The 17,545-nt window shown below is 35.9% G+C and overlaps 1 protein-coding gene across 1 annotated transcript in view; it reads left to right on the top strand.

Annotated features, from left to right (window-relative positions):
• The first annotated feature begins 1,604 nt into the window (after nucleotides 1-1,604).
• SLC4A10 (solute carrier family 4 member 10) overlaps nucleotides 1,605-17,545 on the top strand; it is a 113,082-nt gene continuing 97,141 nt past the window's right edge. The window contains exon 1 of the mRNA XM_041473223.1: nucleotides 1,605-1,685. Coding sequence (XP_041329157.1) covers nucleotides 1,605-1,685 — 81 coding nt within the window. The remainder of the gene's footprint in view (nucleotides 1,686-17,545) is intronic.

Consider the following 17,545-nt stretch of genomic DNA (forward strand, 5'->3'; position numbering starts at 1 on the left):
TATGTTGAAGGCAGTTGCACCCTGGATAAAGTGAACTCAGTTAAAACTGATAGCAGGTAGCTTCTCCCTCTAAAGGGAAGTATGTGGTATTCATGGATGAGACCATTTTGCTTTTATCAGTGCCATAATGTGAATGATTGTAAGCTAAATTTGATTAACTCCTCAGTTACACAAAGGAGTGATTACTACAACTGTATAATAATAATACTAATAATGTTAAACTAACAGGATAGGATTTGGGTGAATTAATTTAGAACTATTTGCTTCTACTTTCAGCTTCTGCTTATATTTTGAAGTAAAGAAGGACATCCAAATTAATTTGAATAACACTTGAAGCAAACTGAAGTTAAATTAGGGTAGCATTTTTTCTTCCAAGTTTTATTTGTCAGTAAAATTCAATTGGTAGCAAAGTGTTTCAATATGTCTTGAGAGAAAATTCCTGTGTGTTTAAGCAAATGAACTGGATGCCTCAGAATTAGTATTTCACTAAGTGAACACAAATAATTGTTCTTTGGTCTGGAATTCAGAGAAATTGCAAAATGATACTTTTACCAGTTTGGTGGCACTGTTTCATCTTAGGTCTGTGAATTTTTTTTTTTTTTGTTTGTTTGCATCTATGCTGCCATAATATTAGCAACAGTAAATAAAAATAATGGTTTATAATAACAAATTCCACTAGGAAATTTTACTTTGTATAAAACATATGTTTTAATAAAAAATCCAGTTATTTGTAGTCTTAATAATTTTAAAATTATTAAGGAGGTTACTGTACATTGTTTGCTTGAAAGGTCTCTCTTATCAGAAAAAATTTATACATGATTGTTTTGCTTGATATCAAACCACATTTTTGCTGTCATAACACTGGCACATTTTCAAGTCATGCTGTTTTCTGGCTGCTAGCAGGGAATAATGGAAACAATGCAGTGATCATGCAATTTATTAAAAATAGACACTAAAATACTAGGCAAGCAATATTTTTATTTTAATAGGGACTAGGATTAATAAGCCTTCATAAAAATAGCTGTTTCAGTATCACAGAGGAATTAAGATACCTTTCTGCCTGTGAGTTGTTTATAATTTATTTCTGGTGATTTTTCTTTAGATCAGATTGTGATGTTTCTTGTGAATGGTGACTGTGCTTGCTGAGGAGTGGTCATGCAAGCAAAATCTGATAACCTCGATATGTCACTTCATCTGCCGTTTTTCTTTCGTTAATGCAAAGCTGGTTACATAATATCTAGTTTCTCCTTTAGCTGACCAGAGATGAAAACAAAATCTATAATGGCAGTGCTAGGTTTTATAAAAAACGCGAGTGAGGAGTTGAAGGATGTGGCTTGTTCTGTTTGGACGATGCAGGATTGCTTTAAGCAGTAAGCTTACTGTTTTCAGATGGCATTAGCAGCATCAGTGATATAGCTGTGTCAGCCTCCTCGACTGCTGGATGTCTGTAATCGCACCGAGGAAACTATATTTAAGATCTGATATCTCGAGGGTAATGACTCCAGCACTTACTGATGGACAGAATGGCTATTAATGCTTTCTTCACTAGCCCAGAAGATTTTGAAAGACAGATAGGTCTGTGATGTACTTTGCTAAGACAGGAAATGCAGTTTTTGGGGGTCTCTGGAAATAGAAAGGTCATGCAGCTTGGAACCGGTGAGACATTACAGTCCCTAAGTCATCAGGTATGACCTCATGATTTATACAAATATTTCTAACACAGGGTTTGTTTTACAATTTTAGGTCATTTGCAATCTCTTTGTCTGTGTAATTGCTTCATGTTGGATTTGCTACAGGATTTATAGGGTAGACTGTTTACATAAGCAGAGCAACGTATATCTTGGAATTCTAATGTGCTCATTTTTATTTGAAAAATGTAAGGTTATTCTCCATATATTTTCAACCTGTTTTATTGTGAATATGTTTTCTTTTAACTAATTAATGGTGAAAGGTTATCCCTTTGCTGTAAAGTAAAATGACAAGATTGTACTCATTTTTATTTTGCTTTATCTTTACACGGCACACAAAAGCTGTCGTGATTGTGTTTGTTTGTCATATGAAATGCAGTATAAGGCAACTGTTTACCTACAGTGCCAGGTTATTTAAAACAACGTATCACATTGTGTAACCGGACAGGGCTATTCTGCAAGCACAGATCTTGCTTCATTTTGCAGGAGTAGATTCTTTTTCTTTTTGCTTCATTTCAAATCAGTTTTAAAAATAGCTCACGGAACATAGCAGTGAAAGTTTGGCAAGATAACTCTCCTCTTTTTAATTATTACACTCAGTGACGCATGTAGAAGAGAAGATTAATATCTTAAAAATTTAGAATGTTATTAAAAACCAGATTAATTTTATTGAAGCATATCTCTTGTTGTTGTTTTTTCTCGTAACTGCTGTCAGCTTTATTGCAAGACTAATGCTTGTGGATCTGCTAATCTGTTGTGTGTTGTGATGATGTATAGGAAAGTCAGTACATAAAAGAAAGCAGGTATATGGGTATTTTACATAGGAAGATAGTGGCCTAATTTCATATATGGAACTCAAAATAGATTTGGAGATACTGTTAGCACTTCAGGTGTTATAAATGTTAGATAATGGCTGATGTATTCCCTTGAATACATCATAGAACAATTATATTTAAAATTGTAGGAGAAATTTATTTTAAAAAGGGATATTCGACTCCATCTTAAGAAATTCTACATATATTTGCGGAACATTTCCATGGCAACGTGTTTGACCATGTGTTTTAAAAGCTCAGCTGAAGCCTGAAAGTAATGGCAATTTTTCTGTCTCTTGCTTTACCCTTATGGAACAGCAATTTTCACATATAACTGGACAGCAGATTGGCAGGGGTGAACAGTATTTTCTGACCACAAAGCACAGGATTAAGTGATCAAGATTTAAAAATATTTTCATGTGTCCATGTAGAAATGTAAGCATGTAAGTCATGGATTTGATTTTGCATTTGGAACTATATTCTGGTTTCATCCCATTTAATAACATTTTGCTGAAGTTGTATGTATGTGGGAGACAACAAAGATCAGACTTAAGTTTGTGCAGCAATGGTAAAAATGTCTGTCTTTTGATTTTTAATTAAAAACATAATTGTAGAAAATATTGTATTACTTGTACTGACCATAAATTCCAGTTTCACAGTCTGCTTTATCCATCTTACATTCTTATTAATAATGGGCAAAGACTGCCCTGCTCTTAAGCTTGATTAAGTTTGGCATGATTTAACGATCCCTTTCTCTTGCTACAAGATCCTTTTAATCTGTTAGAATTTATTTTCAGTATTTTGATGCATTAGTCACAATGAGTACATTCTGTTACTTGGCATTGGAATGAAATTCCTTAAAGTATTGGTTTCATGGTATTTTGGTGCTTTGCAGAGTATTTATAGACCTTTCAATAGGACCAACCCTTCCCAGCTTCTTTGTTTTCCTTATTCAATTTACAATCTTCACTTACTTTCATGTTGAAGTTGTTCCTTCTTTGCTCATTTGAAATAATTAGATCTCCATGGAATTTTGCATCTGGAAGCTACAGCAGTAGGTTGTGCTTGTACTGAACTCTAATCACTTGCACTAATTCTGCAAGCTGCATTCTTGGATGGCTTTGGAATGTATCATTGGTATAATCTCCAGTACTGGAGTAGACATCCATTGCAGCCTGTTGACAATGGAAACTATATACAGAGGAAAATGAATTGGTGAAAAATGCTTCCTTGAGGAAGTTTGTGTTTGGGTCATTCTGTTTTGAAACAACATTATTGCTGACTATTGCAAGTGAGTTTGAATATGTTTTTTTCACTCAAAGGACATAGTCCCGTTAGGAAATAGGTCCTTGTTGTTTTGGAGGGGCTAGAGAGTAACACCCCAGAAGAATGTATTAAGAAAGTAAAGTTCTTGTATAAGAGAAGAAATTGCAGCAAGATAGACATGTGAAAGCAGGGAATTGGACTGAAGTGATCTGAAGACTTAAAACCACAAACTATTTTACTTCTTTTACTTGTTTAAGTCCCACATCCATTGCCCTAAAAAAGAAAAGTTTGAAAGATTGCTGATATTTGATATTTACTCTTGCTGCACAAGAGCAGTCATTGAATCCAGGGCACTGTGTTAGTAGCCACTTAACAGGAAGACATTTTTGTGTCTTCTTTAAAACTTTATCATCTCTCTTCAAGATGATTGGTACTGTCAGTATTTAAAGAATGCTGTGTAAGGAAGGATCTCTCTAAATACAGAATTCTTTTCCCTTGACTGAGCATAATGAATATGCATCCATGAGTATGCATTTCCTTATCTTTAAAACATTGCAATTTACAGGACTCTCTGATAAAGATCTTGTAGCAAAACGCTGTTTTAAGAACAGTTGGGCAAAAACCAAATGTTTGTGTAATTTACTGATTTTAAACAAGAATGCTTTTACTCATGCACATACACAGTTGTGGTGCTTTTACTTGTTACTGGTTGCTGTCCTGATTCCACAGTACTGACTTTTTTTGTAGGTTGTAGTGCCAGTTTTTAAGGAAATGAGAACACTGGGACAAATGGGAGATTGTGACCAAACATTTGCAAAACACTAGAAGCAAAACTAGTTTCAGAGTTCGCTGAAAGAATTCAAGTGTTTTTAGTGTACATAAATCTCCTTCCTAAGACATGACCCTCTTCTCTGGTCAAATTCTTCTCAGTAAGTATTTTAATTTATGTATCAAGTCATTGGGCATAATGACCAGAATTAGGGAAAGCTTACTAAAAGCATATCAGAAAGGTTTAAAACATAAAGTAACATTGCATAAATATGTAATAGGTAGCTGCATGGTCACAAAATACATAGCTACACAATGAGTGTTCCAAGAATGTTCCAATTTATTTAGTGTTCCAAGAATATCATCACATGGTGATTCTGAATAAAGATTATTCAAAGGAGTTTTGCTAAGGTGCAGTCTGAAAATGTGAATTATTATTATTACCATCATAATCAATAATAACAATAACAATAATAATAATGATAATATACCATGGTAATCTATTAAAAAATTAGAGTCGTATTTAGTCCCAAAAAACTCCTGTAGAGGTGGAACCACCTAAGATGAAGTAGTAGGGCAGCTGAGTATATTAATGCAGTAAAAGAGAATGTGCATTACTTAGAGCGGCTTTTTTGAGAGAAGAAACTATCTCAGTTCATTCTCTCTCTCTATCTCTCTACCTCTCTTTCTCCACCATGTGCCTATCTTTTTACCCTCCCATCCCATAATGAGCCTCCTAAAGAATATGACTTATTCATGTTGTTTCTTGTTTCTTTTCAGGACCGTATTTATTTTGCCTTACTTAAATTTTCAATAAATATTATTAATGAAAGAACCCTATTAACATGAGTACTGTTACACTACTGCAATCAGTTGCTTTGCTGTCAGTATAATTTCTTTTAAGTAGAAACTGATCCATAATTCTGGTAGATTCCTATAGATTGCTTCATTAATAAACTCAATATTAACAGTAAACTCCACACTGCTCTCAGTGTGACCCTAAATCACTTTCCTGGATCATTTAAACAATGTACATACCCATAAGGAGACCACAAGATGTGACTGATGATAAGGTGACAAAATGCTGCTATTCCCTTATTTTTAAGGGCACCAAGTTTTTTCTTATGTTGAAGTGATATGTCTAATATTTAATTTGTATCCATTTGCTCTTACCCTGTCACTGGGCAGCATCAAGAGTCGGGCTAGGCCTTCTCTACATTGCCACCAGAGAGGGAGGTGCATGTCCTCATAAGACACCTGTGAGCCTGCTCTTTTCAAACAGAAACAGTCCCAGCACTCTCAGCCTCTCCCTTGATGGCCTTTGTGCTCCTTTACTGGGCTTACTTCATTATGTCCATTTCACTCATGTGAGAAGGGAATCCAGACCTGCTCCGAGCTCTCCAGTTATGTCTCAACAGGGCTCAGCAGAGGGGCAAAATCACATTATCTGGTAAGGAAACTTGAATTGTCTGTTAACTAGTCAATTAATTACGGAAAACTTTGCACGGAAATCCTTGAAATGTGGGGACTGAACGCACAGAAAATTATAATTGGTAATCTTGTGGAGAAGGAAAGCTTTAAAAATAGCTTTACTTCATTCATAGCAGTCATTTTAGTGATGAAACCTCCTGTTGTTTTCAAATGTCTTATATGGAATCTACACCCCCCCAATACTAATTGACATAAGCAGAGAATAAATCCTGAAGGGAAAGGCTAGACTAATCAAACTTCAAAGTAACCAAATAAAAGGATATTATCTAGCATGATACCACTAATCAAAAAACCTCAAAAAGGTAAACTAAATGAAACATGTGCTAGAGGGATTCAATAGTTGTGGATTTAGTCAACTTGACAAAAATAATTTGTTAATTTCTAGTTTTGCTTGAAATTCAGAGTGAACTCAGAGTTCTCAAACAACCATTACATGATAAAAAAATATTCAGCTTGGTATATTGAATGATGTAAAAAAAGGAATTAAGGGACATGAGGGAGTGTTGAGATATAGAAAATTTTTCTCGTTTTTATACTGGCTTCCCTCTGTTCCCCCAGGCTGCTTAAATGAAACAAAAATTTATATAGGAGCCTTCAGTGATTTAAGATCCATCCGTTTCTCTCCTGCCAGCATAATGAGTTCACTTGTTTAAATTTTCTTTATTAAAGATTTTATGCAGGCACGCAGAGTCATTAAAATACATGCAAGGAATCATACCCATATGGTTTGTATCCACATTTAACGCAATTAAAAGTATTCTAGTCAAAGCAGTATCAGTTTTATGTCCCAATCCTGTGATTAGAACTTTCTGGGAAAGGCGGTGTCATGTTTATGTCTGAATCCTGCAAGTGGAAAAGGAGAGAAATATCTTATCCTTATATTGATTAGGGGAGCTCCAGTTGTGCAAGACCATTCAGGTGTATAGTTCTGTTTTGGAGACATGAATTGGTGTGGTGGAGACCTGACAGCAAGTTTATGATATGGGGGGATGAACTGTGCTTTAGGTGAGTTTCTGTCTGAGAGGTAAGCATGCAGGTCAGTTATACCAGCTGATTTCACATTTTAGTTCATTTTAAAAGGATATTTAAGTGTTTATGTTCTTTTTTCCTGCTAAGGTTATCTGAAATACTTTAAACTTGAAAAATAGCAATACTTCTCTTTCCCTTTTTTTCTTCCCATTCTTTTCTAACTTTTCTAGTCCATTTTGGTGAATAAAGAATTTTAGACTCCATACAAGTAAGTATTTGTGTCTTAAGCAGTGGTTGTGCACATCAGAACTTGTAATTTAAGATCAGACAACTTTTAGTATGTAAAAAAGTTGAGATTGGTTGGTGTTACCTTAGTGTTGTCTGCCAGGTAACATTTGTAATGGAGTTCACTGAATGATCAATAGATTAATTTAATACATACAAAACCCACAAAATGATAATTTCATAGCAGTGATAGTAATACAGTGATTTTATTATTGTGTTTTATGTGCTGCTGAAGATTATTGCTGGGTGCTTAGATTCCACACGATAAGTGTAGGCCTAGCTCTGTGAGGACTACTAAGGATGAAGCTCAGTGTTGGATAACTATGGCTTGATCTTATCTTTAGACTATCAGTTAAGGTGGTTTTACTAATACATGTCAAAAATACAACATCTTCGATTACCTGGGCACAGGATTTAATGGCAGTGGCTGGATAGTGCCAGTGAAGTTTACCTGACATATGAAATGTGAAACATATGGAAATGAAAAGCTGTGTTGGCGTTCCTGTCTTCCAGAAGGAGCTGAAGACCTCTTTCTCTGGGAACTTGGTTGCTTTGTTGCCTTGGGCAGACTGGATGATCCTCTGCTGGATCTCAGTGTTCTGTCACCAGTCCTTCTGCACGTAGTCATGAGTGAATTTCTCATTGCTGCTCAGTGAATGTCTCACAGTGACTCACTGGGTTTTGTTATTGCCCAGTCTGCCTTCTGCTCCCCTCCTCCTCTTTCCTGAGTGATTTTCTAGTTTCTAGGGTGCAGATGTGCTGAAATTTCTCAGCCATTTAACTTCTAATGCAAACACGCATATTTGCCGTAGATGTCAGTGAAAGATGTAATTTGTGCTGTCAAAAGTAGTTACTGGCACTGCCTTGTGTCCTGAACATCTACAGCAACAGAAACCTCAGCACAGAAGTGAGACATGCTCTGAGTCCTTTTCTTGCCTCCTTCAGCAGATAAGAACTCTCAAGTTGTTTCCTTTTTAGTATCATTTGCAATTGCAGAGACAAGAATTAAATATACGCTTTAAATAATGTCTGTATCATCAGCTATAAACAATTTTTCCTGGTAATTGCTTAGACTTTATTTCCCTCATGGGCCCCCTTTCATGTTCATAGAAGTGTCATTATCAATTTCTGCTTTAATTTCTGTTTAATTTTCCTGTCTTTGCTTGGCTACACTGTACACACCTGTAGTTCTCTGATCTAATGTACGAATGTAAGGGATGGCACCTTTCTCTTCCAGGAAAACTGAAAACTTACGCTGTTTGTTCAACTCATAGCAAACAAGATTTAGGCTCTTTTCCTTTGGACACTTTTTGCAGCTTCTTCCATACAGAGCTGGGCAGCAGGGATCCTGTAAAGTAAATTGGTTAAGCCTTGGAGCCGATGCTGTTCCCATAATGGATGTTCCTGCCTTCCCAGCACGTTCATCACCAAATATCTTCCTCTCTTGGTTTGCGGTCTGCCATTTGGGCAGGCACATACACTGGTCTAGCAGAGCACAGAGGAACAGCACCACACTTGTCAGAGAACAGCAGGTTTCCAGTTCAAAGGTATGAAGGGAGATTTCAAATAAGGATGTTACACACCATATAGAGTGTTTCACCTGTAGAATTTGGTATTATAAGCAGCCTTTTGTTGACTAAAATATATTCTGTTGGAAGGATATGCAAGTTTGATAGTGCCTCTAGCCTGCCTAGAAATATAAACCAGCATAAGAGTAAGAAGAAAACTGAGCAAGTAAGGACATTCAGAAAGTGTTTAAAACAAGACACACCAAATACAAGGTAATATTATTGCATAGAATTTCAGTTTTTGTCATTGACAGATTAAAAACACCATCACATCTTTCCTAATATTTTGCCATAATTTGCCATAAGCATTATTATGTGATTCAGGATGATGGAAAATGAACAAGAATAAGAATAATAATGAATAAAATTTTCAAGGAAATCACAGCAGTATCTATTAATAGAACTATGCACAAGATTTATTGACTTGATCCTTTGCCGTTGAAAAGGAGAATTTCTCATCTATTACTTAGTAATTAATTAGTAGTCTCTTGCTACTCCCCTCTTCTCCCCCCAATACTCTTTTGAACAGATAAATAGTAAATGTGCATAGATAGAGTGATAGTTAAGCTAAATTTGCTGTCTCAATGCTTGTGAGGTTGGATGATCAGGCTTCCAGAGTGCCCTGCGCAAGTTAAATCCACTGCTAAAGGGAGAAGTTGGGACATTTGCTTTTTTTTGTTATCTTCTTTTATTCTTCTACAAAAAAAAAAAAAAAATCCTTCAGTTTAAATGAAGAATGTACCTTCTTTTATTCTTCTACCAAAAAAAAAAAAAAAAAAATCCTTCAGTTTAAATGTAGAATGTACATGGAGAAGCCATTTCAGTCTTTGGTGAAAGAACACCATAAAAGCTTTGGGCCTTCTTTGTTTGAAGGGTAATCAAAGATTCAAGGGAGATACCAGTTCTGTTCTTCTGAGTTCCTGTTGTTGCTTCTTGTCTCTCACAGAATTTTTCTCTGCACTGTGCCAGTTTAAAATATGCTCATTCTAAGCAGAGGAAAGCTCTTATTATATTTAAAGTGTGCTGTTGCAGTCCATGGCAATGTATGTCAAGATAATTTTTATCTGGAATCTCATCTAGCTCCCATTGACTACATAGGAGTTGTGCAAGGATTTCATATACCTTTTGAAGAGTAATGCCTTTGTGTGTTATGTTTCCATCTATTGAGAATTCTGCCACTTGTAAATGGATTTGTATTCTCGTGGGTTACAAACATACTTCCTCGAGTTTTGTATTCTGCCATATTTATATCAGCAGATGAAATTATCTTAGACCATTAATGTTTCAAAGAAAATACAATGATCCCGTATTTCCATTTCTAAATGTGGGTGCCTCTTTGTTTTTCAAGTGTACATACTTGTGACTATAATAGCATATCAAAGTCACAGCAAAGGAGTGATTTTAAATTAACTTTTTTTCTTTTTTTTTTTTTTTTTAGATGAATCAACTGCTATTTAATCTGTTAGTTGAAATCTGTGGTTCCTATATAGCAGATCTGATTACACCCTTGTTTGGGGACCAAAAGCCCTGTGCAACTTTCTGGGATATGTCTGGTTTAAAATACATTAGCTGGCCTTATTCTGTTTACAGTCATTTGCCTTCAGAAGTCTACTTGAACATGATCATTGTTAAAGTTATGTATCACATATACAAGCTGTGATGTTCAGCTGGAAAAGAATAAATAAGCTTAAAATAACAAAAGGAAAACCTTAAGAAAACCTTTAACATTCCTGTGCAAGAACCCTGGCATCTGTATGTCCAAGGATGCATAAGAACCAGTGATGTTATTTATTCCCTTGTGTACTATATCTGGAGAAGAATTAAGCAATCACTATACAATTCTGGCAAATGTTCCATAAATGTGATTAAAATTCCTGTGAGAATAGGACTCAGATTAGTCCAGTTCCACATTACAAATTATTTATTAGTGTACATTGGCATGAACTTTTCGTGTCGTTACAGAGTGTACAAGTATAAAATGCTTTGACCAGTACTGCTTATATGGACTTAGCATGCAGTATAAGCTTCAGGGGATTAAATCTTTCCTAATGTAACTATGTCACAGCAAATCATCCTTATCAACTAGCATTTGAAATCACCATGTTGTTTGTTACAACAAGTAATGTATGTCAGGGAGTGTATGTGTAACAGCTTCAGATAACAGAAGTTTCAGGATATACGAAAAAGCAAAAATTAGTATGGTGCTGTTTCCTTTCTCTTGAGATTTGTGATTACTTTGTTTGTGCCAATTTATCTCTGTGTTTTCTGATGCTTTTCATGCTCTTATATCAACCTCTGTCTGGATTACACTTTGGTGTAATGTCCTTCCCTTCTTCCCTTAAATTACATCTGCATCTTGTTCAGCTTGCGAAATTCCTGTAACTCCCTTGTTTCTTTGAGTGCAAAACTCTTTATCTTCTCTATTATTTGGTATTGTTTTAATTTTCTTGACGTTTCTAGAATGTTACTGATCTCAAAGAATCTAGATGTTTTCTTTCTACATCCTGCCATTCCCTCCAGCCCACAGAGATTTTTTTCCCTTGTTTATTAACACTGTCTCATCTCTGGTCCTTTCTGTGGAGATTGTTACCTAAAACATTATCTGCTCTGAATTTGGGTCGAAGAATTAGGTACTTCTGTGCTGTTCTGAGTTCTTCCTGCTCCTATTTATTGTTTATTTATTTATCAATAGAATTTCCTTCTGCCTGTCTTTCTAATATTTTTATGGTGTACATGCATACAACTATACCTCTTCCCATCTCTGTCTGACTTTGACTTCCAGCTTTCTTCAATTCATAATTTCTCACCCTTCAGTCTCCATGTGGATAACCATCCAACTCTGTAGCTACCCTGGTACTGTTTCTCATTTGAACTATATACCATGTGCCAAATCAGCTACATGCTTGAGTTGGTCTTCTCCCTGCACTGTGTTATCCAAGTGCCTTTTCTGTGGTAACTGCTGGAACATTAGAAAGATTTTTGTTCTCTCTCTCTTGGAATGAGACTTGGTAAACTTCTGTTTCATTGATCTTGATGATTTTGATTTCCTTTAGTCCTCTTTACTTTCTTCTATCAGCTTATCAGTTCACTTTAGGCACTATTTTTTGTTCTTCTCATACAGTTCCAAACCCTTCTGACATTCATGGTCCTGGCGGACTCCCAGTATCCATTTTCTCAGTTCCTAATGCCATCTGCAATGCCTCAGAGATACTGCTGACTATCTCTGGTGAAAATCTTTTGATTCTGCTGACTTTCCATATTTCTTAATCTCTGGGATTTCTGTCATCTGTTATGAATATTTTTGCTTGCAGTTTTGCCTGTTCTGTATTTTCTATTAGTCATAAAGCCCTCCATTTAATTCATCTCTTACCCCATCTCTCCATGTGAATTTCTTAAAACTAACAAAGGTCAAAATTCAAGCTTCCTTTTTGTTTACTGAAACAGAATTTTTTGTTTGTGGTCTTTGAACCTGTTCAATTAACTTTTCCCTGTTCCTATCCATATTCTGACTTTTAAAAAATTTTTGCTTCTCTCCTTGAGTTCCTTCCCTTACACAAGAAGTATGTCTGAGTCTCTTCATATTAAAAAAAAGAACTCAGCACAAGCCAACCCTCTACTTCAGAAGTTTGTATTCACCAGATTAATGTCCTAACCCTTGACCTTCTTCATCTTCTCCCACTCCCCACTCTCCCCATTCATATGCTTTGTACACTTGTCTTAACTTCTTGACTTCTAATGCCTTTCTAGAACTGCTTACTTCTGGTTTCTGTCTTTTACACTGAATTTTATGTCACTAATGTTCCACTTCTTCCTGGAGGAATTCCAGTCTAATCCTTTATTCTCCTCCACTCCATCTGTCATCTCTCTGTGGTACTATGTTATAGTCTTCACTAAATTTTGTTGTTCTTAGACATTTGTCATTTTGTCCTTGTTGATTGTTTCACTTTACAGACTCAGTTTTTTATTGGGTGGGTCTTCCACTCCCCCTTCTCTTTCTGTATGTAGGTGTATGTTTAGATCTCTCAGGAATCCATCCTCAGCTTTGCATCCTCCTCCACACCTTACTTCAGATAATTTAGCCATGAGCATATCCTTTATGAAGGCACCACTGCTTTTTTTAAAAATGTTTTTTCCCCAGTCCTGTTAAACCCTGCTTAGCTCAGAAAATTTGCTTGGTCTTCAGTGATCAGCTGAATGTAATCATGTCAGAAATAATCTTGAATTTTCTTTCCTTTTCTTTCCTGATGTGCTCTTTTTGCTCTGTGTGGCTCTGAAAGCTGACAGTTCCTGTTTGGTCATGTAGCCATAAATCAGATTGAGGCCTGGCTCACCTCAGCACTGTGACTGTTATGATCTCATCTGTCTGGCTGACGTTAATACTTACAGCTTTCCTTCACTTGATTACTGGTGTTAATATCATCTTTGCTTATCACTCTGCCTACATCACTTGCTATTTAAGGTCTGTTTGCTCATCTTCTCAAATACAAATACGATATGTCTTCTTGTCTTTCTTTTAACACCTTTTCAACTTGCCTTGTCCTTTCCCTTCCAAGAGCGAGATTTTACCGCAAGGTTGAATCTTGTGTTAGCTCTACTTGCAGTATAGTATCAATTTTGATTTCCCAATTGCTATTCATGTTATAGTCATTAGTGAACTTTCTTTTATGGCACCCAGTCTTTGAAGATCCTCATCAAAACTCTTTCTGTAGTCTATAAAGTGAATTATAACCTGTTAATGACTTGGAATATGTGCTAGTTGTGTTCATCTTATTACACTTAGGTTGCTAAGTACCCTTAACTCATGGCTATTTATTGTTTGTATTCCTGTAAGCTGTTACACCTCCTTTAAGTGATGTGATCATTGATTTGTAAATTAAGTAATTTTTTGACAAGCACATCATGCAGGTATTTGCAGCATGTGTATCAATGGAGCCCATAGACATTGTTTTTATTTCTCCACATATGCATACACATACTTATTTAATAACAATGCTAGTAAAAGAAAAAGTGGGCAGAACTTGCAGGTCTGAGGAAGAATGCTTGTACGAGTTAATACAGATCCGCAGGTTATTATTACTTTTTAATACCTACATTAAGATTGGGCTTGAAGAGGAAGCACCTGTTCCACTAAGTCTGAAAGAGTGTTTAACACTGAAACAGACTCCACAGGGAAGTAGTGGAGTTACTGTTCTTGGAAGTGTTCTAAAAATGAGTGAATGTTCAAAAGCTTTGTGTATAGTTAAGTGGGTATGGTGGTATTAGGTCGAAGGTGGACTTGATGATCTTGGAAGTCTTTTACAACCTTAACGATTATATGATAAGCCTGGTACAACTTGTAATAAATCAAAGATTGATCCAAATAGCTTGTGGCATGTTTAAATTAGAAGAATTTTCTTTTTGTGTTCACCACAAAAGAATCCATTCTTTAATAATAGGAGATGGTGTTATCTTGACAAGGAAGGGTATGAAGGGTATGTGTTGGATATTGTTTTTTGTCATTGTGCTTGTAACCATTTTCACTTTAGAGCAGTACAGTGAGATAGAAGTAATGATATGTAACTCAAAAATTTCATTACCTGTGATGTGCCAGTTAAACTCGATATTTAGTAATTTCTGCTGCTTTCCTAAAGTACTGACCACTGGGGTCATTCAGAAAAATACCCTTCAAAGCTCTGTCTGATGGACATCGTTGTGTCCTTCCTTGCTGTTCTCTACGTTTGCATAGGGGTCTGTCAATTAAGTGACATTATGAGAAAATTTAAAATGAAAATAATAGTCTTTTCTAAAAATAAAACATTTTCATGTAGAAGCACTGGTGAAAGATGTACTGCCATGCTCATACCTACTTTCTACTCCATAGTAATACTTGTCCCTTTTCCTTTCCAAAAGTTACATTCTGTAATTTCAATATGAATCACACTATTAAAGTTATATAACTTGTTTTTAACTTTTAGCTTGTTTTTATTTTCAAGTGTCTTGACTAGTCTAGGACAACCAGATGTTGTTGTCCATCACATGGAAGTGATGATTTTAAAGCTTACAGATTGCAACAGGTGGGCAATGTGTACAAGTTTAATTCTTACATCTGAGAGGTAGGAAGACCAGTTCAACTACTACTTAATTCATATTTTTCTTTGGCAGCACATTTCAGATTCCTGACTATTTATGTTGTGCTGTCTGAAGTTGTAAGCTATACAAATCCCTCCTTATCTAATCCACCGTCGTGATCATTTTCCCAGTATATTTTGAATGAGTCTTCAATATGAAAATTTTCCTTGCAGTGTAGTGTTTTGTTGCCAGGGCAAGAAGGATGCACAAGTGACTTGACATTTGAAATCTGTTAATTTGTCCTGTTATTTCTGAGAATACATTATCAATTTCATTATCTCACTTTTTCTTTTCTGCCTTTCCCTTCCCTGTCCTCACTGCTTCTGTACTGTTTCCTGCTTTTCTGAATGCCTGTGTGAATTAACTAGACCACCTGAGCTTTCAGATAGCTGATAGTATTGTAAGTGGCTTGGAGGATTTAATTATTTTTTTAATCTTCTTGTGAACAAGGGGCTCCAAACTCTTTTCTCCTGGTGACCAGGATTACCCTTCCTGGTCACCATGGCTTACTGATGATCTGCAACAGAATAAGAGGGAGAGCAAAGATAATCAGAATATCATTGTCTAACTGTGAGATGAAGAGTTTCTCCTTATGCTCTGACTGTATTGACAGTGCAAAAGGTGTCTTCATTTCCATGGTGGTAGCTGTTAATTTGCATGTAGGAGAATATTTCTCAGCGATACAGATTTGTGTTTTTCAGTCACATCAACTACAGTTGCCTTGATAAAAAATCACTTATGACAACAAAATCACATAGATCAACCTGAATCTTTGGAGAGCAGAAATACTGGGTCATCAGTTCTAGATTTTCTGCTGAAGTTAGTCCCTGAAAATATAGATGACTTGGGGACTCTTTAGACTAAACCCTACAGCTGAATTTGATCAGGAAGATCTGTCAGTTTTATTCAAGGAAACTATTTACTGATTTCAGTTTAAAAAAAGCCAAACAAACCAAACACAATCTTCTTTTCTCTTCTGGATCACAATAGGTCATATAGAAGTCAACTCTGAAGGATCACAAGGAATCTGATTTGATCTTTGGGCTTTTTAATTATTTTTCCTGAAAATGAATTAACAAAATGGCCATACAATTTTTTAACACTTCATATGGATTTGGTCCAGCCAGGCTACCTCCACTGCTAGAAGGGAAACAATATCACTAGTGTTGGCATAATTCTGCAGATGGTCAGCATGAGAAACCTTCCTGCTGCCTTCACTAATCCTTGTATTGTTTTTGAAGAAAGTATTTGTCAAATACGATTGAAAGTGGTTTGAGAAGCAGAAGAATTGCTGCTATAAGAACATTATATTGTTGTTTCAGAGAGAGTGATTTAGTTTATTATTGATCTTGCTGGCTTATAATATCAAGAAAGGTGGTTTTGAAATGTGGTTGGCATCTATTTGCATCTAAAAGATGCAGTTGCCAAACAATTTTTGTGGCTGGCTGTAAAGGAAGACAAAAACTCCTCTCTCCTGTGTTGTAGTTGTTGTCAAAATAGGTTTTGAAAAGTTGGTCATGACCCTTTTTCTTCTGTACACTTGCTATTTCTACATGAGTAGCTGCTTCAAGAAGACTCTTTTCTATGATTCCGCTCCCTGACCCCATTTTGAGGTAAAGAAATCTGAAAACATGTCATAATTTCTGAGGCTGAAAGGAGACCCCCTAAGATGGGAAGTGTATCCAACTTAAAACTTACTGCTGATTAAGAAACTAGCAATTACATACTTTTCCCCCCTTTGCTGCCCAGCAGCTAAAATTGAAATGCATAGTGGGCTAAAGTCTGCATGTTCGGCTTCTAACTACACCTAAACAGGGCTGTTATGCTGGGTCTGTCCTCACGTGGCACTAGGACAAGTGAGAGGCCAGACAAGCTAAAATTAAATCTTATTTGGGCTTTGGATAAAGTCTTCACATCCATCTTCTTGCTGTTAGACTTCTCTGTAGCTGACATAGCTGACTTAGCCATTGCTATGAAGTGAGAAAAGAGGATTTCAGCTAATGGCACTGCATTAGAATGACATAAGACATTGAAATAATAACCACAGAGGAGAAAATAACCATCTACACTGTTCTCTCTAGAACTTCTAAGTATTTCAGAGTGTAGTAAAAAATATGAAGTAAAAAGAATAAAATCTCAGTCGTAAAGATGTTACCCTACTTCTACATCTACATAGCAGCAAGTAGTACTGTCTTTTATTTATTCAGACATCTGGCTCAAACTAGCAATTGAATAAAGATTAGTTTGCAAATCTGGCAGAAGTGATAGAATAGAAGGAAAGGAAGAAGTTTTGAGACTCTGAACGTGACTGAAAATATTCAAGGAAACACAATAACCTAAGTGCCTTGTTGAGATTTTGTAAGGTGTTTGCATCACTTGGGCAGTCCTGATAAATTTACTCCAAGACATACAAAACATGGTAAGCAGCTGCAATTAATTGTAGGTGCTTTAAACCAGGTACCAGAAGCCAGAAAGAATTTAGCAGTTCATTATTTGATTATTATATTCAGTGGTCTTAACAGGTTTATCAAGCGTTTTAAGTGGAAAAGTTTTTTGTCCATGTTCTGTTGCAGTTGTCTCCACCTCCCCC

This window comes from Pyrgilauda ruficollis, unplaced genomic scaffold (genome assembly GCF_017590135.1).
Source record: "Pyrgilauda ruficollis isolate IOZ18807 unplaced genomic scaffold, ASM1759013v1 scaffold3, whole genome shotgun sequence".
Classification (NCBI taxonomy): Eukaryota; Metazoa; Chordata; class Aves; order Passeriformes; family Passeridae; genus Pyrgilauda; species Pyrgilauda ruficollis.